General features: G+C 48.1%; 1 protein-coding gene across 1 annotated transcript in view; it reads left to right on the top strand.

The window, feature by feature from the left end:
- The first annotated feature begins 5,011 nt into the window (after positions 1 to 5,011).
- Positions 5,012 to 25,359, top strand: part of LOC144805784 (uncharacterized) — a 43,382-nt gene continuing 23,034 nt past the window's right edge. Inside the window, 2 exon segments of the mRNA XM_078672269.1 lie at positions 5,012 to 5,052; positions 15,486 to 17,203. Coding sequence (XP_078528395.1) covers positions 15,517 to 17,203 — 1,687 coding nt within the window. The 5' untranslated portion in view covers positions 5,012 to 5,052; positions 15,486 to 15,516.

Below are 25,359 nucleotides of genomic sequence, written 5' to 3'. Positions count from 1 at the left end.
TGATGACACACTCCGGATGGAGGATTCTGAATGCCAATGTATGTACATTACTTGAATATGATTTATTTGGAATTAATGATCCAAAGAACAGTTATTGTGTCTATATGTTGAATCTTAGAGTGTACACGATCTTTTGACAAGCATGTTTCCAATCATGTTTTGCAATTTTCATCATGTTGTGATCGGGTAACACTGTTTTTAAGTATACCCATGGAAAATGATACTGTCCTTATATTGTTTTGCTATTTTAGCAAATAATCCAGTGAAATCTATATATAAGGTTGATAACCATGGCTTTTGAAATATGAATGCGATGTATATTCATGACAGTAACTTGACTTGGTAAAATATGAGCTCCGAGACAATATTGATTACCATATGCTAGGATCGCATGGCACGTTCTGTCTCAAATTGCTCAGGTTGATAACCATTGTTTAAACTAGGAACGCTATATGTATTTATAACAAATTCTGTGAAAACATGTATTGTCAAGAATGTCAGTAATGAGAATTAAGGAAGTGACACCTGGTGATGGGAATCTTCGGTGGGTGCCTGTTTTTCTACTTCCTTACACGATGCGCATATATATTTACCAACTTTAAGAATTATAGTCGACAAACACTACAATCAGGAGTAGATATGACTCGAGGTATGGACAAGATATCGGTTTGCACACTCTAAGATGGCGCGCATTGTTAGTTGGGGAACTACACCGTATGCAGCTAGCCCCTTTTCTATGTCCGATACCGGACGCGGGTATTTGAAGAAACTCTGACATGGCGCGGGTGCTGAACGCCAGGAATTGCTTCACAGAAGACGAGATATCGTCACAGGTGAGACTTCTCACACATACAGATCCTTCTCGTGGCGGTGTTAACTTGCCAAGCACGAGTTGCTGCGCTTTATGAATGGGTATGGGTCGTGTAGCGCGCAATCATAGTGATTAGAAATTGACGTTAGCCTAGTGGGTTAACTTTTGGAACTACTATATTTTAATATGCTTTAAGTGTGGGTCATTTAAAGAGTGATCCTAGTTCGCAAATGAGTATGTCTCTAATGATGATGGAAATGACTATTTCCTAACCGGTAGGATCCCATCTGTTTCAATTTAACTATAGGAGGAAAATACCCGAATAATACAGTATGGAGAGAGACTGATTTTAACCGCTATCTACGGGCCAAAATAACGTGAAAAATAGAGTGAGTACTCAATACAATTAGATTAATGTTGGCTTTTAAACGTGCATACAAATAGACGGTATCTAAGTTCTAAAGTGTGGTTTTTTATCGATAGCTAAGAGGATAATTGAACCCCAACGACGTTGTGGCAGGGGTGTTGAACAAGAAACTAGAGGTCGAATTTAATTAATCAAGGTACCCATGACCTGTTTACATTTCTGGTTTGAGCACGATATTTTGATGTGGGGCTATCTCTCTCTAGCCATAGCAACCAGTTTATATCTACATATTTTTCACTAGACTTATAAATACTGAATCTTCAACAGTGTGTTGGTGTGAACTGCACACAGGATAAAGCACATGGTGGTGGGATTCTTCTTTATTACCATTAATATACACTTTGTTTTGTTGGCGGTTACTATTCACAAAAATTCTCTTCAAAGCACCTTGGGTTGTTTTTTTGGTGATATCGCACTAGTTCCTTGATGCTGATAACTTGCAACACTCTATAAATGGGACTCTTTAGAATCTGAGTTCTTGAAAAATAGGGGGTTTTGGAAATAAACAAACATATTTAAAGGTTTTAAAACTATAAAATTACATTGTTCTAGCCTTGAAGAAGTCTGTGGATTAACACCATTTCAGACGAAACACGTGTCGGCTAGGAGGTTGTATGAACAATCAACGCATGAAATAAAAGAAAGAAAAGAAGAAAACAAACAGCGACTTGTGATTTGTTCGTTGGTTGCAAAGTGGATTTTTTGTGTTAGCTCAGGATAAATGTTGTGAGGTGCATAGTCATGTTCTCTTTGTGACTGCATATTTATTCAAAAGGGTGAGAGTATCAAGTGGCCTAGTACACTTTGAAAAACCACTTTAGGTAGACGTTTACTGATGCTCAGCCGCACATGTGGTCTGCCACTCGTCAGGGAATGTCAATGAGCTAAGCCCTAAAAGCTTACAGCTTCCTCAGTGTTAGGCGAGGGTTGGGGAGAGGAGGCACACAGCGGGCGGATGCAAATCCTCTCTTCAGCGCAACGCTGCATATGGAGCGCTGACAAGCCGCTCTGCAGTGCGATGAGTCCGTTGGGAGGTGCGAAAGAGTGGCACCTAGCGCACCCGCGCGAGATAAAAAAAGAAACGCTAGGGCGGTTTCCGTGCTGCGCAGTAAGCCTGAGGTAATTAGGCAAGGGAAAAGGCAATCACTATAATAAAGAACTCAAGGCAATGAAGCAAGCCAAGTCCCACTCTCCTGCTAACGGTGTCAGGAAGGAAAAGTAAGGCGACTTAACTGACGGCGTAGCAGTGAAGAAAGAGGAAGGACTATGTTTCATTGTGGGTTTTATAGACTGTCAGACTGTGAATGGATTGGACTACTGTTTACTATGGTTACTCCCTAAGATTCATGGGAAATGAAGTTTGTGAAGTTCCTGTTTTATTTTACCTTTGAACCTGCTATGTAAATAAGGGTAAATGGAAATTAGCTCCTGTAAAAGCTTTAATCGCTTTGGGGCTTGGAGCGCAACCCATGACTTAGGGAGGTTCACTCGATCACACATCTGTCTTCAAATTGGAGGGGTGCACAATAATTAAGGCATGCTGGGGGTGCTGAAACACCCCCAATGGATACAGGTAATGCGTAGGGGATCAGACTTTTGGTTGCTCTACAAATTACAGTCTATGGGATAATAAATGTAATGAAAATCTACAGTAAAAAAAATGGCCCACCAGTCCATGAAACAGCCCCACAGGCAGCCAACACCATGGCTCTCATACTGACCTGCGGGACCAGTCCTGGCACAGTCACACTGTCCTACAGGCCGGTCCATCCCTGGACTGGAGGTGTCAACAGAGCATGTGCTCCGGGTCAGAGACACTTTCATTTATTTTATTTTATGCGGTTTTATATAGCGCGAACATTACCCGAAGGTGTCAGAGCGCTTTACATAAGAACCAGTTGCGATACATAAGGATTTAGGATTACATGCGTTACATAAGATACAAACAGAATTTTTTTCGCAAATGTACAAGTTAAAAAGTCACACAAGGAGGAAGAGATATAAACAGAAAAAATTGCAAATGTACAAGTAGTAAAGTCACTCAAGGAAGGTATACGAATGGATATACTCTAAGAGTCACATAGGAATGGTAGAGAGTACAAAGGTCTACTGCATATACTAGTGATTAGAGTTATCTCTATATACATATTAATACAAATAGTAGATTTTCTCCGGTCAAGACCCAAAAAACCAGGAGAGCAGAGGTCCATTAAGTGGGGTAGGAGGGGGCACGCAGTCACAGCACCAAGGGAGGGTACGGAGAAAAGGCAAATCAGAGGATCGTCGAGGGGGAAACGAGGGAAAAGGGTAAAGGACAAGGGAATGTATGAGATGGCGGGTCAGGGTCCAGAGAAAAGCGGCTGAGAACGGCAGCAAAATGGCAGGCAGGACAAAAGTAAAGAAGTCCATGAGAGTGACCAGAAACAGTGCACAATATTGTAATAAGCTGGGCCCAGAAGATGTTCCTATGACAACCCAGTCACCTCTCTTGTTGCAGCCAAGACTGCAATAAGATTAAACAAATACAGGCTGGCTGCACTCAAGCCTCAATGAAAGCAAAGCCCCTTGAGAAATGCTAAAAAGGTGTGACAAATGTACTTTAGTGCAGGAATGTGGTGCGATGAACTACAATGTGTTACACTAACCCCTGTTGCGTGGCACTTGGCACGGCCGATGCTTGAAAATGCCTCCTTCCTGGTGGAGCATCATGAAAACTCTTGCACCTAAATTTAAAACGAAAGTGAAAAACAAAATCAACAAAGAACAGCTTTCACCTAGTTCAAATGCAGAAAGGCAGACTCTCTGATCCCTAGAAGATAAGTGGAAGAAGCCATCAGCACCCACTCCCTATAAAGTACAACAGCCGAGGAAAAAGAAACACCAGTAACATTAAATACAGAAGCTGTTTCCCTCAAGATTAAATACAAGCATCTAAAAATGAAAGAATTCAGCATATTCCTTCTTTACTCAAGCATGTCCCTAAATTGGAGATTTGTAAAGTGTGACTTATCACCCACCCCTAAGGGTATCCAGGCGCAGGGGCCGTCGGGGAGTCACATGATGCTGAGCTGCGGCCAATGCTGGGGCTCGAGCAGTGAGCCCTGTGCTCCGGAGTCAGCTGCTCTGGCCGCTGCACCACACCTGTCCCCGGAGCCCTGTGCTCCGGAGTCAGCTGCTCTGGCCGCTGCGCCACACCTGTCCCCAGGGCCCTGTGCGCTGCAGTCAGCTGCTCTGGCTGCTGCGCCACACCTGTCCCCAGAGCCCTGTGTGCCGGTGTCAGCTGCTCTGGCCGCTGCACCTCAATTGTCCCCAGGGCCCTGTGCGTCGGAGTCAGCTGCTCTGGCCGCTGCGCCACACCTGTCCCCGGAGCCCTGTGCTCCGGAGTCGGCCGCTCTGGGCCCTGCGCCACACCTGTCCCCGGAGCCCTGTGCGCTGGAGTCAGATACTCTGGGCGCTGCGCCACACCTGTCCCCAGAGCCCAGTCGAGCCTGGGCCTGGCAGGACTCACTGCTGGTGCTGACTCTGCCACCATTGGCCCGGAGACTCTTCACACTCACAGGAAGAGAAGAGATCCGCAGCCTCTGCTGCTTGTGCTGACTCTGCCACCATTGGCCCGGAGACTCTTCACACTCGCAGGAAGAGAAGAGCTCCACAGCCTCCGCTGCTTGTGCTGTCGCTGCCGTCGCTGACCCGGACGGTATTACCTACCAAGACCAGGGAGAGGCTCAGTCTGCTGCTGTCGCTGCCCCTAGTGACCCGGAAGTGAACGCGTTTACAGTTTGCTACAAGGAGTGGGAAGGAAGCTTCGAGGGAGGTGAGATGGTGAGACTCAGGAGGACCGGGGGAGGGATAGAGGGGGGCGAGGGGCAGGGGGGGGAGTGGGGGCTGGGGCAGAGGAGGGGGGCCTGGGGCAGAGGAGGGGGGCAGGGGGCTGGGGCAGAGGGGGGCGAGGGGCTGAAGGGGGCTGAAGAGTGGGGGGCAGAGGGGGGCGAGGGGCAGAGGAGGGAGTGAGGGGCTGGGGCAGAGGAGGAGGGGCGAGGGGCTGGGGCAGAGGGGGGGTGAGGGGCAGAGGAGGGGGGGCGAGGGGCTGGGGCAGAGGAGGGGGGCAGGAGGCTGGGGCAGAGGAGGAGGGGCGAGGGGCTGGGACAGAGGGGGGCGAGGGGCAGAGGAGGGGTGGGGGGAGGGCAGAGGAGGGGGAGGGAGGGCAGAGGAGGAGGAGGAGGGAGGGAGGGCAGAGGAGGGGGAGGGAGGGCAGAGGAGGAGGAGGGGGGTGAGGGGCTGGGGCAGAGAAGGGGGGGCAGGGGGCTGGGGCGGAGGAGGGGTGGGGGGCGAGGGGCAGAGGAGGGGGGCTGGGGCAGGGGGGAGTGGAGGCTGGGGCAGAGGAGGGGGGCAGGGGGCTGGGGCAGAGGAGGGGGCAGGGGGCTGGGGCAGAGGGGGGCGAGGGGCAGAGGAGGGGGCAGAGGGGGGCGAGGGGCAGAGGAGGGGGGTGAGGGGCTGGGGCAGAGAAGGGGGGCAGGGGGCTGGGGCAGAGGGAGGGCGAGGGGCAGAGGAGGGGGGGCGAGGGGCTGGGGCAGGGGAGGGGGCAGGAGGCTGGGGCAGACGAGGCGGGCGAGGGGCTGGGGCAGAGGAGGGGGGCGAGGGGCTGAAGAGGGGGGCAGAGGGGGGCGAGGGGCAGAGGAGGGGGGTGAGGGGCTGGGGCAGAGGAGGAGGGGCGAGGGGCTGGGGAAGAGAAGGGGGGGCAGGGGGCTGGGGCAGAGGGGGGGCGAGGGGCAGAGGAGGGGGGGCGAGGGGCAGAGGAGGGGGCAGTAGGCTGGGGCAGAGGAGGAGGGGCGAGGGGCTGGGGCAGAGGGGGGGCGAGGGGCAGAGGAGGGGTGGGGGGAGGGCAGAGGAGGGGGAGGGAGGGCAGAGGAGGAGGAGGGGGAGGGAGGGAGGGCAGAGGAGGGCCTGGGGCAGAGGAGGGACAGAGGAAGGGGGAGGAGGGGGGCAGAGGATTATTATTTATTTTATTTTATTTATTTATGCGTTTTTATCTAGCGCGGACTTTACCCGAAGGCGTCAGAGCGCTTCACAATAGGAACAGAAAATTACAAATGAACAAATTACAAAATTAGACGATAAGTTACATGAGGTAAAAGTGACAATTGTGAGCAAACAAAATACATGAGGTAGCAAACAGTGCATTACATGAGGAAAAAGAGACAAGTGGGCAGGTTACAAGAGAAAACAAAGTACAATTAGAGGTAATATACTGCAATATATGGAGGACACTCAGGCACAAGAACAAACGTTACGTAGGCAATGGTGGTACTTGTGCAAGTATCAAAAGCTGAAAAAATGTGAGAGGTAGCAAACAGTGTGTTACAAGAGAAAAGTGACGTGTGCATGTTACAAAAGAGTACCAAACACAGGTACAGGGATAATACTGCAATAAATGGCAGTCTCTCCAACCACAAGAACACACTGGGAAGGCACTTCCATAGTCATGGAGAATGGAGATTTTCAGTAATGGGAGGTCTTCCTTCAGATAAAAGAGAGGGCATGAATTAACTTTGGAGGTGTATTTGAAGGAGGAGAGCTTTGAGGTCTGTCTTGAAGGCCCGGGAGGTGGTGGTGGTCCGGAGCTGAGGCGGAAGTGAGTTCCAGATTCTCACCGCTTTGCCTGAAAAGGATTGGGCCATCGATCTTTCCTTCTTGAAAGTGGGAGGTTCAAGCACTAGATTTTCAGCATTACGTGATGGTCTCGAGCCTCAAGAGAGTTTCAGTTTATTCGCCAGGTAGCGAGGAGAGGAGGAGTGCAAGGCTTTGTGGGTAATACAGGCAGTCTTGTAGATAGCTCTTGCCTCGATGGGAAGCCAGCGGAGGGTGGATAGCATGGGTGTGATGTGGTCGCTTCTTTTGGCCCCATAAATGAAACGAGCTGCTGAATGGAGAACAGATCTAAGGGGGGACAAGTGGCATTTGGGGAGGCCAGTAAGAAGAGAATTGCAGTAGTCCAGTCTGGAGAGGACATGACAAATTTGTTATTTGTGTTATTTTTGAAAATTCTGAAATTAATAGCTTTGTCATTTACAATGCTAATACTTTTATTTTTTGAAAATGTGACACCTATAGCATTTTCAATGCAACATGTTTTGTATTTACGTGACTTAGAAGTATTTATTTTTATTTTTTTTATTTTTTTGAGAACCTTTATTGGTACACAAGTAAATACAAGTATGAGCCTACAACCACCCCGGCCGGCCGCTAGATAAGTCGTAGGTACAGAAAATCAATGTAGAAAAATACAGCAGCCCGAAAATCGGGGTCTAATAAGTGTCCAGGATATAACTTGTATTAAAACGTACTGTGAAAGAGTCAGGATTCGAGAAGGTGCATTTTACAATAAAGAAAAATAAGAATCGATGCCATACGGTTATACATGGTCCCACAATAGCAAGCATGAAGCAGGAAGTCGCAAATAGTGCAAATACGTTTGAAATATTGGGGGTAAGGCTCACAAGTCAGGAGAAATGTAAAAGCAAACACGTTTCGTAGCAAGCTGCACCCCACCCCTCAAAACGAAACATACTGTAGGAAACATGGAAAACGACGACACCAAAAAGGAAGAAAGACAAAGGGCCATAGAAACAAACAAAGGACAAATTAACAAACCCCATCCCCCTACCGCCCACCCTGCATCCCTGCAGAAGGCTATGACCTATCCCCCCCAGCAGCGTGCCTGTCGCCCTAAATAAGAGACCCGAAATATAGAAAAAGAGAAAAAGGAAGAAAAAGAGGAAAAATGTGGGGAAGGGCCATCAATCTGGCCACCCCCCCACCACCGCGCACAGTAGACATTCTAAAAGCAAGATCAGAATAACCATGGAAAACTTTAATCACCGATAGCACAATCAATAACATCCCCGCCGAGTGTCCCCCAAATCACCGTCAGCCAACAACAAGTTCCACTATGTCCTAGACGGTCTCACCCCTGGCCTTTTCTATCAGCAGCACCAACATACGTCCACTTATCAATAGGCATACAGAGAAGCGTGGTGGGTCCAAGTGGTCCGGGCGGACCGGGCAGTGTTGTTACTCCATGGGACTTCAGCCACCAAAACCCAGCCGAATATGTATGGCGGAAATCCGTCTGTGTCAGTATCGACCCCAAAAACATCCTCCAGTCCGAACACAGTCTCACCAGCCAGGGAAAAGGAGTCACACCATCCGGTAAGCGCTGAAACGCCGCCGGGGCAGCCCAGACCATAGAACAACGCTGTCTCCCCAGCCGCCGAGCAGATATGTGCCCCGACGAGTCACTCACATGTACAACAGATCTGTCCAAAGCGATCTCATGAACCGGGTCTTCCAGCGTCTCCACGAACATAGGCGTAGCTGGAGCACTCATCACTGACGCAGAGGCGGGCACATCGGCGCTTCCTGGAGATCAAACTATGCCCGTGTGAAACGGTGGTACAACAATGGCGGCCATCCTTCTTCCCAGATCCCGGGCGTCCCGGATCAGGGTCGAATGCAGGGTTGTTAGCGCAGCCAGTATATCCCTGAACGTGGTCTCTTTCTCGTGTCGCCAGACCACAGGACTCTCCCGCACAGCGGCTTCTCTGCCTGGATGTGGTCTGTATAAGAGGGTGTCATCCGCCATCTTAGCTGATCCGGCCTCGTCCTTCTCCACCTCACCTCGGGACGGGTCCCACACAGGGCGCAACAGGATTCACCGCGGAGACCCCGAAAGTCAAGGCAGGCTTCCCAGCGAAGGGCCACCAAGAGGCAAAACAAAATCTCCGCCGCTCCCTGGGAGCCGCCCGCCGATTCCGGGAGAAGTCATCAGTCATGCCCGGACACAATACTGGAAAGGGGGACAAGTATCGTGCACTCCCCTCGATCCTGCTGCACCGCACCTCCCACAAGGCACTCCGCTAGATGGACCGGGTCGGCACTGTTTCCATCGGCCAATCAGATCTCCGGCGCCCTCCGGCCGACTCCTCACCTCCACCAGAGGCCGCTGTTGTCGCAGTCGTGGCCGGATACTCTCCTCACTCGACACCCCGGTCCCAGCTCTGTGAAGGCCGCAAAACAGTCAGGGACATTTCCACGGGTCTGCCGCACATAAAAGCCTCAGGAGCAAACGGTAAGTGAAAGTTGTCCTTCGCCTACTGAAATATGCCATTACTGCTCAGGATAATCGCCAGGATGTACGCGCGGGGTGAGAAGGCTCACGGAGCCGAACGTCTATGCAGCCATCTCGGTCGCCAGCTTGGCTCCTTCCCCTGACTTAGAAGTATTGATTTTACAAATAACAATGTTTTTTTAAATAATTCATACTTAAATAAAAGTTATTGTAATTTATAATGGCAATAGCTTAAACTGTTGTAAATAACTTTTGTGAAGATCATGTTCAGTGTATTTTATTGTGAATAAAATATAAGAACAGAAGTGAAATATCAACATTTTTTGTGACATTTGTAATAAAGCTTGAAACATTGAGAGAACATATTTGAACCAGTTGTTGTTGAATGTTTGCACAGATTGATACTGTGGTGGCGCTGAGTGATGTTGTGGTGGCAGGGGTGTGGAATTTATTAAAATATCTACTTGTCCATGGGGCAAGTTGCTTCATAAATCTACTTGTCCTGTAACAAAATCCACTTGTCCCTTTGGTGTCATGTGGTTTGGCGACAAATTATGGCAGCAATCACATTACATAAGAGCTCTTATATAGCCTCTCTGATTATGCCAGGGCTCATACCATAGTAGTTTTTGAATACTAGCAATCCCTTTATGTTGCCACATTTCTGCAGATCTACATACTGGGACTGTAGGAAGTGGTAAGCAATAGTTCCAGGGTTGGAATGCCCTTTAAGTCTGTGCAAATCTACTAACTTGCATGTTTTAAGGGATTAACAACTCTTCTCTAATCTTTTCCCACACTGAGAAATGTTGGAAATTTACTGCTGACAATGGCAGACGTAAACCTTCTTCCAGAGTTGGGGAAAAAGTGGTTGATGGGAAAATGGCCTTGCAAACACTCGGGTTTTCGCATGAGCAAATCTACACGTGCATATTTGCTCATGATAAACTGCAGTTCACAAATATTTTCCAGGAGTACATTTCTTGCCCTACTTTTATAAATTCTTGTAAATTCACGAAAGCCATATAGCTGCACTTAATGCAAGGACATATACCAAGGGTGCACTTTTGAGACTTTCTTTAATAATAATAGGGCCCCAAAATTGGGCGGGCATTAACCACAAGCTTTTGTGTTTGTTAAAATTCTCTCTCCCCCTCTCTGTATCGGCTGGCTTCACTGTGAGTGACGGCATTAAGCTCTTTCACAAGGAGTATATTGGTACACACAGAAGTTTTGTTCAGTGGCAGTAACTAATGTGGCAGTGTGTGCTTTTTTTAGACCAATTTTGTTTTGATTTTGCCAATGTTTGTTATAATGGTGAAGGTCCGGCAGTTCTCACATCAAGAAGGCTTTACAAAAACCATGCCAAAACAAGTCACGTATTGGCAAAACTAAAAAGCTGACCACTAATTTCAGACCTACTGGCTCCGCCAATGCTTGTTTATTTTTGTTTCTCATAATCTTATTGAAACTGGTTACACTGATTTTCCAATATGAATATTTTTGCGAAATACTAGCATGCATCAACACATTTGACTAAATGATGCTGCAAAGAAACGGTACGTGAAATTTCACAGTAGTTTAGCAAAATGTTTTTTTTCCTACTTTCATTTTTTAGGAACATTTTATATTGAAAGCAAAGAGTCATAAATCTTGCTCTCAAGCTTCTGCAAATATTTACATCTAATCAGAGTGCATTCTGTGAGCATTATGCATAGCCTCATATTGCTAAACTTTGAAACCGTGAGTTCACATTTTTATACTGTAACCACTGTCAGTAGTGCAGTCAGAACTTGCATTTACTTAGAGTGCTCACCCTAATAATAAAGGCTATCAAGTAATGAACCATAAATACAAGTTTGAATAACATTAGCATGGGCACACAAATAATAACTTAACTTCTGACAGTGCCCTTCCCTGGCCCTTAATGTGCTACTGCAACCTGACAGCCAAATAGTTTGTGCTGCAGGGGGTTGGGCCTACTTGTCCCAAGGACAAAATACACATTAAACTTGTTGCCCTTGACTCCAAACAATATGTTCTGGGCGTCGGGCTATAGGAATTCCACATCCCTGGGTGGCGACAAGTGATGCTGTGGCGTTCAGTGATGCTGTGGTAGCGCATAGTGATGTTGTATTGCCCCTGAGTGATGCTGTTGTTGTGCGATAGAGTGAGGGCGATAGATAGATAGAGTGAGGGTGGAGTTGGAGGGTGGAGTTGGAAGGTGGATTTGTAATTGGAGGGTGGATTTGTAGTTGGAGGGTGGATTTGTAGTTGGAGGATGGAGTTGGATGGTGGTTTTTGAGTGTTGACTTGGAGGGTGGAGTTAGAGGGCAACTACCGCCATTTTACATTTAAAATGGTAACATCCATGTGAAGCACTCAAATGGGGAGAGGATGTAGCCTACCAGCTGGGGCGGTCGATCTCAGATCTGGGGAACGGGTTCGAGTCTTGGCAATGACGCTCAACACCCTGTGATTCTGGGCAAATCACTTAATCTCCTCTTGCGTAACAAAAATGAATGTGTCCATCTGTAAGGAAACTGGTGCTCATGTACAGCGCTCTGATACCAGAAATCTTCGGGTCAAAGTGCGCTATATAAAACTACGAGGGAAAAAATCTTAAATAAACAAGATGGGCTGTAAAAGCCTCTACCAAGAGAGCAGGATATATGAACCCTGTCTGCCTTGCCTCTACCTATGCCTGTGCATATGTTTTAGAACACCTGTACCAGGGTGGGAGGCCAGTTCAATTAGTAAACAAAAAATCTGACTTTACAGGGTGCGACAGTTTTTCACACTAGCGCCTGACACCCTCAAGAAACTAGCAGCACTTTCACTAAGAAGAGCATCTACCTAACAGCACTACTTGTAATAAGGTATTTCCTTCAAATAGTGAAGCAAAAAAAACTATATTTACAGACGTTATGAAATTTTACCTGAGTGACAAAATTGTAACATTATACAGGTTAATCAATCTGTGAGCTCCTCATGGTGATTTGGAAATCTTTCACAACTGATTGGCAAGCAGGTCTGCTTTTTCTCCCAATCTAACCTGTGGTCATAGTAAGTATCACGTATCACCTGTGAAAGTACTGCCCCCTTTTTTAATTAACTCTATCACATACCAGCGAACAGAGGAACATATCACACACCTTAGAGTTGCAGGACCACGAACAATAAATGCCTTACTTAGTTTACTGCTCACGTTTAAGAAACTTGTGCTTGTAGACAGTTTCTGCTTTGTTTGCCACACTGTACTATCAGAGCACACGTCTGGAGTACGTATTGGATGTGTGTTTTTATGTTTACACCTGACCCTGAACATTTCCCTCATAATATCTCTCCAGCATATCTGCTCAGGTACCGGTGCAAGAAAAAGCAATATGTGACGAAAGCAGCAGACACAGGCAGCAGTTCTGTGATTTCAGGGCTCTAGCACAAAGACAAAGTAGAGAGAAGAGAGCAGAGGGGATAGAGAATTATATAGAGGCAGGATGAAACGGAGAGCGTAGAATGGGGTGGGAGATGGCGGGGGTGTGGGAGGTGGGTGAAAAACACTGAAAAAATACACTCGAGAGAGATGGGAGAAAAATGTTTTCTCAAGGGACGGGAAGTGTACCTTTGGGAAAGGGAGGCTGTGAAAGTAACACTGAAAGGAGGAGTAGAAAATAAATAATTGGGGGCTTGCAAAGAGAGAGAGAGTGACTGGACGAGGAGACAGAAAATGGCTACTGCTGGGAGAATGAGCATAAAGAGTGGGGCAAATATTGCAGAGAGGTGGTTGAAAAAGGCACTCTTGAAAACAGGTACTGTTTAGAAATAATTAGTTAGAATAAAGTCTAGAACTTCGAGAGAGATATAGGAGAATGAAAGAGACATTCGCACCGGGAGAAGACTCAGAGAGACTGTAGAGAGATGGACAATAATATGTAATGGAGAATGCAGTAGGAGAAAGAAACATAAGAGAAAGGAGTTGTTGAAAGAGAAGGTGAAGAGACTAATCATTGAGAGCGGCAGATGGACAAAGTACTGGGGAAAATTCACGCTTGAATGCCTGAAGTCGGAAGGGTGGGAGGGAACCTTTGAAGTGTGAAGCTCTCTCGGCATTGCTGTGGCGGGTCTGAAGCGCGTGCACGGGCACATGAACTGCATGTAATCCGAATCCGCGCTTGGTTCAAAGAGTTTGTTTCAGCTACAATAAATCGCTGGGGAAAATTCACGCTTGAATGCCTGAAGTCGGAAGGGTGGGAGGGAACCTTTGAATCTAACTTCAAGTGTTTTCCCAGAAATCTAACAACCCACAAGCTTACTCATACCACATTTCTCCCTGGTCTGATTGGTTGTCTTCTCTTTTGCATATTTCTGATTCAGTTCCAAGAAACCCCAGGTTGACCATGCTCTCTTTATATGTAATGACATAACAAGCATCTTATAGATCCTGTAGAGGTTTGGTATGTTGGCGCGTGCGTCCGTCACTGAACTGAATATTGCAAAAGAGAGGTTTACAATACAAGTGAGAATGATAAAGCAGTCTTGTCTGCTAGGGAATTATGAACCTTTCATTGCTACAAGGCTGTTACAGTATTCAATTTTTTTCATAAAAGTATGCTATTTGAGCAGACCAAGGAACACACATAGTGTTGGAAATGCATTTCAAATCAGTGCCTTTCTAAATATATGTACTACTAGCTGTACTCTGCCACGCGTTGCTGCGGCTCAGTCTGGTTAAATGGAAGAGAAAGAAAAGAGTAAGCGCACGTTTCTGATATGTTTAATTTCACAGTGTTTGTGGGTATACAATATGTGATTGTGACTATTGTCTGTATGCGTCCCTTGTAGTTGTTGCTCAGCAAGCAAATCAATGGGGTCTGTTCGGCCTTTCGATTAAAAACATGTGCATATTGTACACGCGCGTATTCGAATCCAACAAGGTGTACATATAAAAACATGCTAATGTTGCAAAGTGAACCAACTCCTCCCCCCTCCCTCCACCCACTTCCCAGTCTGCCATCCTGACACCAACTGCCCATCCTAATATATGTAGACTATTGTCTCTATGCGTCCTTTCTTAATGTCGCAAAGTGAACCAATTCCTCCCTCCACCTACTTCCCGGTCTGCCATCCTGACACCAACTGTCCATCCTAATATGTGTAGACTATTGTCTCTATGAGTCCCTTGTATTTGTTGCACAGCAACCAAATCAATAGGGTCTGTTTGCCCTTTCAATTAAAAACACGCACGTATTGTACACGCGCGTATTTGAATCCAACGTTGTGTATATATAAACAGTGCTAATGTTTCAAAGTGAACCAACTCCTTCCCCTCCCTCCACCCACTTCACGGTCTGCCATCCTGACACCAACTGTCCATCCTAATATATGTAGACTATTGTCTATGCGTCCTTTCCTAATGTTGCAAAGTAAACCAACTTCTCCTCCCTCCCTCACCCAGTTCCCGGTTTGCCATCCTGACATGCACTGTCCATCCTAATATATGTTTAATTTCACAATGCTTGTGGGTATACAATATGTTTTTGTGACTATTGTCTCTATGCGTCCCTTGGAGTTGTTGCGCAGCAACCCAATATATAGGGTCTGTTCGGCCTTTTGATTAAAAACACGCGCGTATTGGAGACGTGCGTATTCAAATCCAATGTTGTGTATATATAAACACGCGCTTAATCGAATCCAACGTTGTTAAAAAATGTCTAAGCAATCGGTGAAGAACTTTCAGAGATTTAAAATTTTGAACAAACGAACATTGACATTTTTATCTGTCTGTTCGGGCTTTCGATTAAAAACACGAGCGTATTCGACACGCGTGTATTCGAATCCAACATTGTGTATATAAAAACACGCGCGTATTCGAATCCAACGTTGTGTCAAAATTTCAAAGCAATCGGTGAGGAACTTTCGTAGATTTATGATTTTCAACAAACGAACATTTACCTTTTTAATTATATAGATAGATGTTATGGATATTAATTTTAATGATTGAATTTTAGAAATTTGCAATTTCCTCTGATCACACTGGGGTTGGTGAGTCAGGAAAGAGTATTTTGGCCTAGTTGTCCTGTGATAACGTGTTGTGTTTTCTCTTTTCCTCTCCTCTGCAGACACTTAAGACTTGAAAATCATAGTACCAGAATGGGCAGAAGACGGGCTCCAGGAAAGAAAGTGACAGCGCAATGTTCACGTGAATCCGTAAGAGCCAGAGTCCCATCTTTACCTCTCCATGACGTCTCAACTTCAGGATCTCAAAATGATGCTCAGAGGGACCAGGACCTGGAACCGCTGTCAGAGAAACTGCCCCATATTATCCTTCTATCCATGCTGGAGGAGTTGGAATCCAAACTGGATAACTTGCTGAATACTGTGGAGGACATACCTTCTAGAGTCACTGGGCTGATTAAGAAAATCTGGATAGAAAAGGATCAATGTTACCGAGATAATGGTACGGTGTCTTTGGAGATGGTCTGTCCAGCGAGCATTAGAGATTGTACTGTTAGCCGGTCTCCTGTGACACCTCAACTGGACAGGCCAGGGGATCCGAGCTTGTGTCTTCAGACAGTGTTTTCTGATGGGCATGCACCAAAGCAGGATTGTACTCTCTCTTCTCCGACTGATGTTCAAGTGCGTCCATATGAGCCAAAACTTTGTCTACAGTCAGTGTTTCCAGATCGACGTGACCCACGGAAGGACCAGTGCTTGCAACCTGGGTTTCCAGATGTACACGAGTCGAAGCGAGACCAGTGCTTGCAACCTGGGTTTCCAGATGTACACGAGTCGCAGCAAGACCAGTGCATGGAACCTGGGTTTCTTGATGGAAATGGACTACAGCTGGATTGTACTCTATCCAGATGGCCTCAGACAGACCCTCCAGGTACATCACTGGAGGCAAACCTGTATCTTCCCTCAGAATGTATTCTTGGCCAGGCACCAGAGCAAGACAATAGCGTACGGTCAGCGTTCCTAGAAGAGAGAGAACCAGATGAGCCCATGAAGCAAGAACCATCCCCATTGTCTACTAATAGCTGGGACCAGCAACAGACCCTCTACCCAGTATTTCCTGAAGGACACGAACCACAGCAAAACCACCGTATACAACCTGCACTACCAGATGGGAAGAAACCTGATGATCCCTTGGAGGAAGAATTGATGTGTTTTGATTTCCAAAATCCCCAGGAGAACCGCAGCCTACAACCCCTGTCACCTGATGGGATGTCATCAGACGAACACTTAGAGTCTGGGCTGTTGTCTTTTGATGAGTTGGGGTCACAACAAACCCAGCGCCTACAGCAACACCTATGCTTGAAGCAGGAACTTCCTTATGCACAGGATCCAAACATAAACTACGAGCTGGAATCTATGCGCCCTGGAGCACAGGAACCAGAGCAGAAAGACAAGCTAGAACAGACCTGTGCATGTGCACCGAGGTCAGACCAGAACAACACGGTCGAACCACTGCACACTGCTGCACTGGATCAAGAGAGAGAATCTGTGCTTCCTGAAGCACAAAACAAAGATCAGACCAACACGGTGGAACCACTGCACACAGAGGAGCAGGATTCAAATGTGAACTACAAGCTAGAACCAACCTGTACTGATGCAGAGGGCTCAGATCCGAGCTACATACTCGAACCACTGCATCCTGAATCACAGCATCAACATCAGAACTGCAAGGCAGAACTGCTCTGTCCTAAAGAGCGGGGTCAGCCTGTGCCCCCATCATGCGTAGAACTGGACACAAATACTGCAGATGAAGACGCCCCCTCAGACTCAATGGAGACAGGACCAACACAGTCACATTTATTGCCGTCTAAAGCCACCCCAGGTATGTGTTTCGCTATACATGGACACGCGGAGTGCACTAACACATGTAACCTCTTTAGAATGCATATGGGCAGATTTTAGAAAGTCTCCAAGGGGATTAATATGGTTTGGGTGGAACCCCCTGAGTGGTACTGACCCCCAGAGTACGAGTACACAGGGTGCAGGTGTGTCCCTGCACTCTTCTCTGATCCACACATGACTGCATCCTTCCTGTGCAGAAACAGGCCTGGTAATGGGACTCTGCATGAGACAAACAGGCTAGTAGCTCTCGTCCTTTCTTGTTCGTCCCCATTCCAGGCTGAGGAACTGGAAATAGCGCTATTCATGGGAGGAATTACTGGCCAGAATCAAACTTAATAGTCTGATGCAAGTGATGTGGTGTTCATTGAGAATAGTCTAGAGAGGGAACTGTTTCCTGTTGCACAGTTACATTGGGTAAGACGCAGTCGTCTCCAGTTCCTGATACAAAAATGCTAGTCTGTATTCGGCCTCAACAGCCGGGACGACCAGGGATGTTGTTGCCACTGCAGGGTTCTCCAGGAGTGCACACCACCTCATGGTAGATAGATACACAAAGTGATTTGTTATGTGTCACTGGTGAGTTCACCCTCCCAACCTCTAGCTCAGTCCCAAGTGTGTTATGAATTGTTTTATGCGCAGACAAAAGTAGCGATGATCTCCCTACAGCAGCATCCTGCCTTTAGCAAACTCTTTAAGTATGTAAAATGTCATCGCATCATGAGTTAGGGTTTGCACACCCGTAGTGCGAGTTATGGATTGTGGTTCTAACTAGAACTTGCATATTGCAGTGGCTTGATCAGTTTTAAGTTTTAACTATAAATGCACTTTACCCTTGTTTTTTAAGCAAAGTTATTTTTTATTTTTTTAAAGATCCATTAAGGTGTTATAACAAAACCAACTATAATTTCACTTTTACCTTATTCAGTGAAAATATTTTAGGGATAAAGTACCTCCGGCCACACATGATAAGGATATTGCATGTCAGCGAGGAGTTCCAAAACTATATAGAGGAACGAGGCCGAAGGCAGAGTTAATTTATAAGGTTATGAGACACAGAGGTGACTTGCAGTAATCTTATAATGTGCGCCAGGTGGTACTTTATCTCATATAATACATGTTCACACCATAACCTTTCCCACAAACCACTTAAAACCTTGTTGCGTAGCTCTTTCATATGAAAGAGCAATTATGTTTGCAAACATGAAGAATAAAAATAAAGCCTCTAGTGCAAAATTAAACACATCAAAAACCTGTGGGATATTTTTTGCACACAGATATTAGAAACAGTTACATACAAGTCATAAAAAAAGCTGCAGTACCTCGGAATATGTAGAAACATGCAGAAAGATTCCACGATTCCACCTTTCCTCTATGTAAGGAGTTGAATAAATAAGCTTGTTCTCTCTGCTTGTCACGGTAAGCAAAATAGAGCAGCAGAAAGAAAATCAACGTTTCTTTTGTTGCTTTAAACAGCTGCTTCAATTTTGTTTTGTTAGACCTAGCATCATTGGCGTGAGTCTCCCTTCCTCTTTTCGCGTCCTATATTTTATGTTGCCTGGATTTAAATGCTCTGGGCGCCGTGCCACTGCTAATCAGTGCCACAGCACAAATGCTCCCAGTGTAAAGATGACTGTATGAATTAGGATAACCATATTGCCTAGGTCTGTGTAGCACGTTCTAATAGCGAGTTACCCTCCATTTCACTGTTACTATCGTGAAGCTATCTGTTCTCATTGGCCAGAATGGGCAGGTTGACGACTACCTTCTATAATCCTATCTGACCCCCAGAACCTGATAGGAACTTCAAGTTTGATATGTTTATGCTCAGGACATTGAGATACACCTTTTAGTAGGAACCATTCATATATCCCATGTTCAAAAATATCTCTCCTGGAAACGTGGTATTTTCTTGCCTGAGCTTTCCTGTAGGCTTTGCTAGTATGTGTATTGGCCGTCTGGTTCTGTAGCAGCAGGGCCAGCTGGGTCAGACCTGGCTGGAGAGACAGATCGGTACCCAGAGCATGGGGGGGGGGTGACTCTTTGATTTGAGCAAGGCCATGCCTGGCAAGGTGAATGATGGCTCTCCCCCCTCCCCCCCATCCTCACTGGGCGTCTGATAGGAGACCCCCGCATTCTGATAGGGCAGGATGTCGCCTCGTAAACCAAGTGCTCCCCGACCCCACCATACTGATTCTGACTGGATTGAGTGATTTGTGGCTTTAGAGAACAAAGACTTTTTAGGTATAAAACGCTACATTGGCACCTTGTCCAGGTGTGTTTCTTCTGGATGTCAAGACGAAACTCTGTCCGAGTCAACAGAGGAAAGGACTTTTGAAACTTTCACCAAGCTTGCTGAAGAAACTACCTGAGGGCCTGAAACGAGAGCGCCTCCTGCTGAAGTCACAGGGACATTAGACTTCACCCCGTCAGCTGTCGGAATCCCTGTTAGAGGAATTCTGCTTGCAGGTGAGGCCTCCGTCGAGCAATGCGGAGCCTCTAGTTCTACTGTGAGGAACGGGGACTGGGAACCTTCGCTGAATCTGTGTGGGCCGCTGCAGCCTAGAAAGAGCTGCCGCCGCTGAGAGCCTGCCTAAATTTGAACCTCCGGAACCTTCACTGAATCCGTGTGGGTCGCCGCAGCTAAGAGAGAGATGCCGCCGCTGAGAGCCCGCCTGAATTTGAACTTCCGGAACTTTAGCTGAATCTTTGTGGGCCGCCCCAGCTAAGAGAGAGCTGCCGCCACTGAGAGCCTGCCTGAATTTGAACCTCCGGAACCTTTGCTAAATGTGTGTGGGCCGCTGCAGCTAAGAGAGAGCTGTCGCCGTTGAGAGTCTGCCTGAATATGAACCTTTGGAACCTTCGCTGAATCTGTGTGGGCCGCTGCAGCTAACAGAGGGCGGTAGCTGCTGAGTGCCCACCGTTGTGCTGGCCTGGTCGAGACCATCCTTCATCCTGTGGGCTGCCGTAGCTAAGAGAGAGCTGCTGCCGCTGAGTGCCCGCACCTTTGCCAACTTTGTATCACCGTGAGTCGTCCTGTGGGCCTCCGTAGCTAAGAGAGAGCTGCTGCCGCTGAGTGCCCGCACCTTTGCCAACTTTGTATCACCGTGATTCATCCTGTGGGACGCCGCAGCTAAGAGAGAGCTGCTGCTGTTGAGTGCCCGCACCGTTGCCAACTTTGCATCATCGTGATTCGTCCTGTTCCCCACCGCAGCTAAGACAGAGCTGCTGCTGCTGAGTGCCCTCACCTTTGCCAACTTTGGCATCATTGTGATTCATCCTGTGGGCCACTGCAGCTAAGAGAAAGCTGCTGCCGCTGAGTGCCCGCACTTTTGCGAACTTTGCATCATTGGGATCTGTCCTGTGGGCCGCCGCAGATAAGAGAGAGCTGCTGCCGCTGAGCGCCCGCACCTTTGCCAATGTTGCCTCATCGTGATTTGTCCTGTGGGCCATTGCAGCTAAGGGAGAGCTGCCGGCGCTGTGTGCCCGCATCTTGCTCACCATTGTCGAGGATTTTCGCTATCGTCTCGTGGGCCGCCACAGCTAAGAGAGAGCTGCTGCCGCTGTGAGCCCACCACGGAGCTGCAAAACGAGAGTCATCGCCACCACCAGCCCGGGCCGCCGCAGCCGCGTGATGCTGCCGCTGAGAGCCCGCCTGTCCCCGAGTGCCCGAATCATTGTGGGTGCACGCTGCGGACCCCTGCAGCCAAGACTTTTGGTCCCTGGGAGTCGGCATGTCACCGTCTCCACTTCTTCGAGAAGCTGCGTGCTGTGTTCCCTTTCAACGGCGCGTAGACCCCGACCTTGAACTCAGTTAGTGTCACGTCTGGTGAATAAGTTATTGCCCTTTTTGAGTCCCTACTGGTTTCTGTGCATTGTAGCTTGTAGCTGCATTTGTCGTGGATACCAGTGTCCTGGAAGCTTGTGACTAGGTGCGGTGGGAGATGTTGTCGAAGGTGGCCGAGAGGTCCAGTAGGATGAGGGTGGCAATTTCGCCCCAGTCGAGGAGGGAGCAGATGTCGTCGATGGCGGCGAGGAGCCTGAGCTCGGTGCTGTAATTGCTTTGGAAGCTGGATTGGGAGTTGTTCAGGACATGGTTCGCTTCGATGAACTTGGAGAGTTGGGCGTTGAAGGCTTTTTGGATGACCTTGGCAAGGGATGGGATGAGGGAGATAGGTCTGAGGTACTGTAGGTCTCTCGGGTCGGCAAATGGCTTCTTCAGCAGGGGGGTAGATCTTGGTGTGTTTTCAGGTGGCAGGGAAGGTGGCAGTTTTGATGGCGCAGTTGATGGTGCTGCGGCTGCTCAATGGAAGATGTGATACGGGCAAGGATCCAGTGTGGCTGGGAGTGGATGCTCTTTATGGTCTTGAGTGTGTCATCTGTGGTGAGTGGAGTCCAGTTAAACATGATATGATGGGTTACGGCCTTGTTGTGTGCGGTGGTGGCAGGCATTGTAGTAGGGTCTTGGGAGTCAAAGCTGTTGTAGTTATGCCTGAACTTGTGGTGAGGAATGTGCTGAGTTTGTTGCAGAGGTCTTAGGGAGGGTGGGAAGTCAGTGGTCTCGCTGTTGGGCCTGGCGAACTCCTTGACGACGGCAAAGTCTTCTGTGCTGTTGTGTGCGTAGGTGTTGATTCTGTCTTTGTTGGCCATTTTCTTTGTGGTTTTAAGGAGAAGGTGGTGTGCGTTGACAGCGGTTTGCTTGGGTTTCTGGGATTTTGTTGTGCCTCTATCTCTTCTCGAGTTGTCTGCTGGTACGTTTGGACTTGTGGAGGGCTGAAGTGAACTAGCTGGCTTTCTTGAAGTTTTGCCTGCCTTGTGTCTTCTTTAGGGGTGCTGGTGTGTCGGCTCAGTTGGAGATCCATTGATGACGGTTGTGTGCTGCGGGGTTGGTGTCTGCGGGTGGTACGGTCATGCTGAGAAAGTTGACGAGAAGTTCTTCGGTGGCCTTGTTTCAGCTACAACAGATGGGGCGGAGGGGGGGTGAGGGTGGCGGTGAACGGTCGGAATGGCTAAGTGCACACAGTGCGGGTTGGTCCAGAGGAGTTCTGTGGTGTGGCTGTAGGTGATGTTCCCGCTGACGGAGAAGACGAGGTCTAGCGTGTGTCTGGCTGTATGGGTTGATGTGGTGACTAGCTGCTTGAGTCCAATGTTGGCGAGGCTCTTCAGTAGGGAGTCGGTGTTTTGGTCACTGGGGTTGTCCAAGTGGAAGTGGAGGTCCAGGAACAGGATGTAATCGGTGGATGCTAGAGCCTGGGGTGCGATGAGGTCTACGATGGCTTCGTTGAAGGTCGGGTGGGGGCTAGGGCTCCTGTAGATTAGGGAGCCATGGAGGGTGGTGTTGGGGTTGCTCTGGATCTGGACGGGGAGGTGTTTCATGGTAGTCATTGAGTCATTTGAGTAAGTGGTCTGTTGGTGGGTGTTCTTGCGGATGAGGGCTTTGCCTTCTCCTGGTCGGTCGACGCTGTTTTTGCGGGTGATTTTGTAGCTCCCTTGCTCACTTTGCCACTGGATTCAAGCAAGCCTGGCTGAAGACGGCTGGAATGCCAGAAATCGGTCCTAGGAAGCTTGATTCCGGTCCAGGGAAGGCATGGCTTGGCAGTTCGGGCTGGACTGTTCCCATGAGGCACAGGGTCAGACTGATTTGCATATGGCCATGTCTGAACTGTGGTGGCAGAGTGGGCTAAAGAACGGTGATGGATTAAACCCAGATCTGTTGACCGGGTGTGAGTGTTTGATTAGTTCAGATGCTCCGTCCATCACCACCCCCTTTTGTACCTCTCATGTGCTCCATCACTTGCCAATGGGGAACATCAAGTTGGCCACATATTGTTTTCTGTGTGTACATTCTTTCACGTATATATACACAGAAATCTGTGCTACAGGTTATGAATTGATTGCTTTTCCTTCCTGTTATGCAGAATAACCTCATTTATTTTGACACCAGATTTGCAAGCCATACATTTCCCTCATTTTCTGAAACCTTTTAGGTTAGATGGCCCCTTTCTCTCATTGGTCTATCTATATAGCTATGGGCATGTTTGTCCTTTAAGGATAGGGCTTTACGATACGTGATGGAGGGATGTGAGGTAATATCGTGTCCAATCACCTCATCAGCTTTTAATATTTTCCAATGTTTACAATTTGTGTTGCTGCTGTGTACCTCGTATTGTTTGTAGTGATGAACCTTACGGTAATATCAGGTCTCACCTTTGGTGTCTCTGATTTGAAAGTAGTTTATTCATGTTGTGGGTTCTCGCTTGGCTGCTGGCCGTGTACTTTTTTAGGGCTCGCTGCAAAAAGCGCGCGTAAGCACGCTCTCGCTGAGAGCACTATAGCTGTCGGCTCAGCCGACAACGAGGGGAGACAGGAGCTGGCCACGCGCACATTGAGACGCATGGCAGAGTCGGATTCCGACGCGCGCCTTGGGATTGGGTCGCGCGCGTCGGACTCCGACTCTGCCATGCGCCTTGGGATTGGGTCGCGCGCGTGAGCTTCTACCGAGACAGCTCACATCGCGCGGCTCCTAGGTTTCGGTTTCATTCCTTCCGGTGGACGCTACAAGACCATCTTGCTCGTTGCTTGTTAGGTCTGCAGATGAAAGAGTGCTGTGTGCGAAATCTGCCCGCAGTTAATCAAGGAGAGAAGCATGTGACTTGCTGGGCTTTAAACCCAGCTTCTGCCGTGCGACGTGAGGGCTGATGAATGCCGTTCTGTTCACTTAATGAAATTATCTGGTTAATCAGCAGGCTCGCTTCTAAACTGCATTTCAACAGAAAAGCACCGTTTTGCTAAATAAATACTTTAACCTGTTCATGGAGAGATAAACTGATAAAGAAACAAGTAAATAGTCTTCTAGGGTAAGTGATGTTATATCGACTGTCACGCCTCACTGACGTCATTTTGCGTTTATCTTCCCTTAGCAAAGTTGTTGTGTAGCACGTGCCAGCACTTGTTCCAGCTTCATAGCCAGAAAAGGGCCATGTATCTGAGTTTAAATGTACCCCCATGAGGAGTGTAAAATGCCCCAGTCCCTGAGATGACCAGCAGGGGGCATGCCGGTGACTTCAAGGTTTTGCCTCCAAAATTGAACTAAAGTGAAAAGCTATTTTCACTGGGTGATGTTGCGTTAGTCAAGCCGTGCGCAGGTTGCAGGGCAGCCGGATGGCCTGCACTGCACCGCTATCCTACAGTGGAGCAATGCAGAGAGTGGGAGGCTATATTTAGGCATCTCAGAGCTTTGTTCTGCGGGAAGACCGCACACACACATTCCAGCAGTGTTTTGCTGAATGTTTTGGGATGACAAATGTCACGCTGCCTTTTCAAATGGACAAGTAGTGGGTTGGGGTGTTTTGTGTGTGCGCTTTTATGTGCTTTTATGTGTTTATTTGTGTGTGGGCGCACAACAGCTGATCCGCGCCGCCAAGAAAACAGCATTCAAGGACCGGTTGGACAACAACGCACACAACTGCAAGGAACTCTTCAACATCGTGAAAGAGCTTTCCAACCCCAGCGCAGGAAACAACGACATCACCCCATCGCAAGACCTCTGCAACTCCCTCGCGTCATACTTCCACAACAAGATCGCGGACATACACAACAGCTTCAACAACCAACCAACGCACACCATGACCGATCAACCACCCCCCACCACCACCCTCCACGCCTGGACCCCGATCAGCACCGAAGACACCATCCGCACGATGAACTCCATCCACTCCGGTTCACCGACCGACCCCTGCCCTCACCACGTCTTCAACAAGGCCGACGCCGTCATCACACCCCACCTGCGAGACATCATCAACACATCCTTCGACACCACCATCTTCCCGGAGAGCTGGAAACACGCCGAACTCAGCGCTCTACTCAAGAAACCAACAGCGGACCCCACCGACCTCAAGAATTACCGCCCCATCTCGCTCCTCCCGTTTCCAGCCAAAGTCATCGAGAAGACCGTCAACAAACAGATGGCCGCCTTCCTCGAGACGAACGGATCCCTCGACCCCTCACAGTCCGGCTTCCGAGCCAACCACAGCACCGAGACCGCCCTCATCGCCGCCACCGATGACATCCGAGCCCTGATGGACAATGGAGAAACAGCGGCCCTCATCCTCCTAGACCTCTCCGCGGCATTCGACACGG

The sequence above is a fragment of the Lissotriton helveticus genome (genome assembly GCF_964261635.1).
Source record: "Lissotriton helveticus chromosome 1_1 unlocalized genomic scaffold, aLisHel1.1 SUPER_1_unloc_24, whole genome shotgun sequence".
NCBI classification, from domain to species: Eukaryota; Metazoa; Chordata; class Amphibia; order Caudata; family Salamandridae; genus Lissotriton; species Lissotriton helveticus.
The sequence above is the reverse complement of the archived record's forward strand: the minus strand, read 5'-3'. Positions and strand labels throughout refer to the sequence as shown.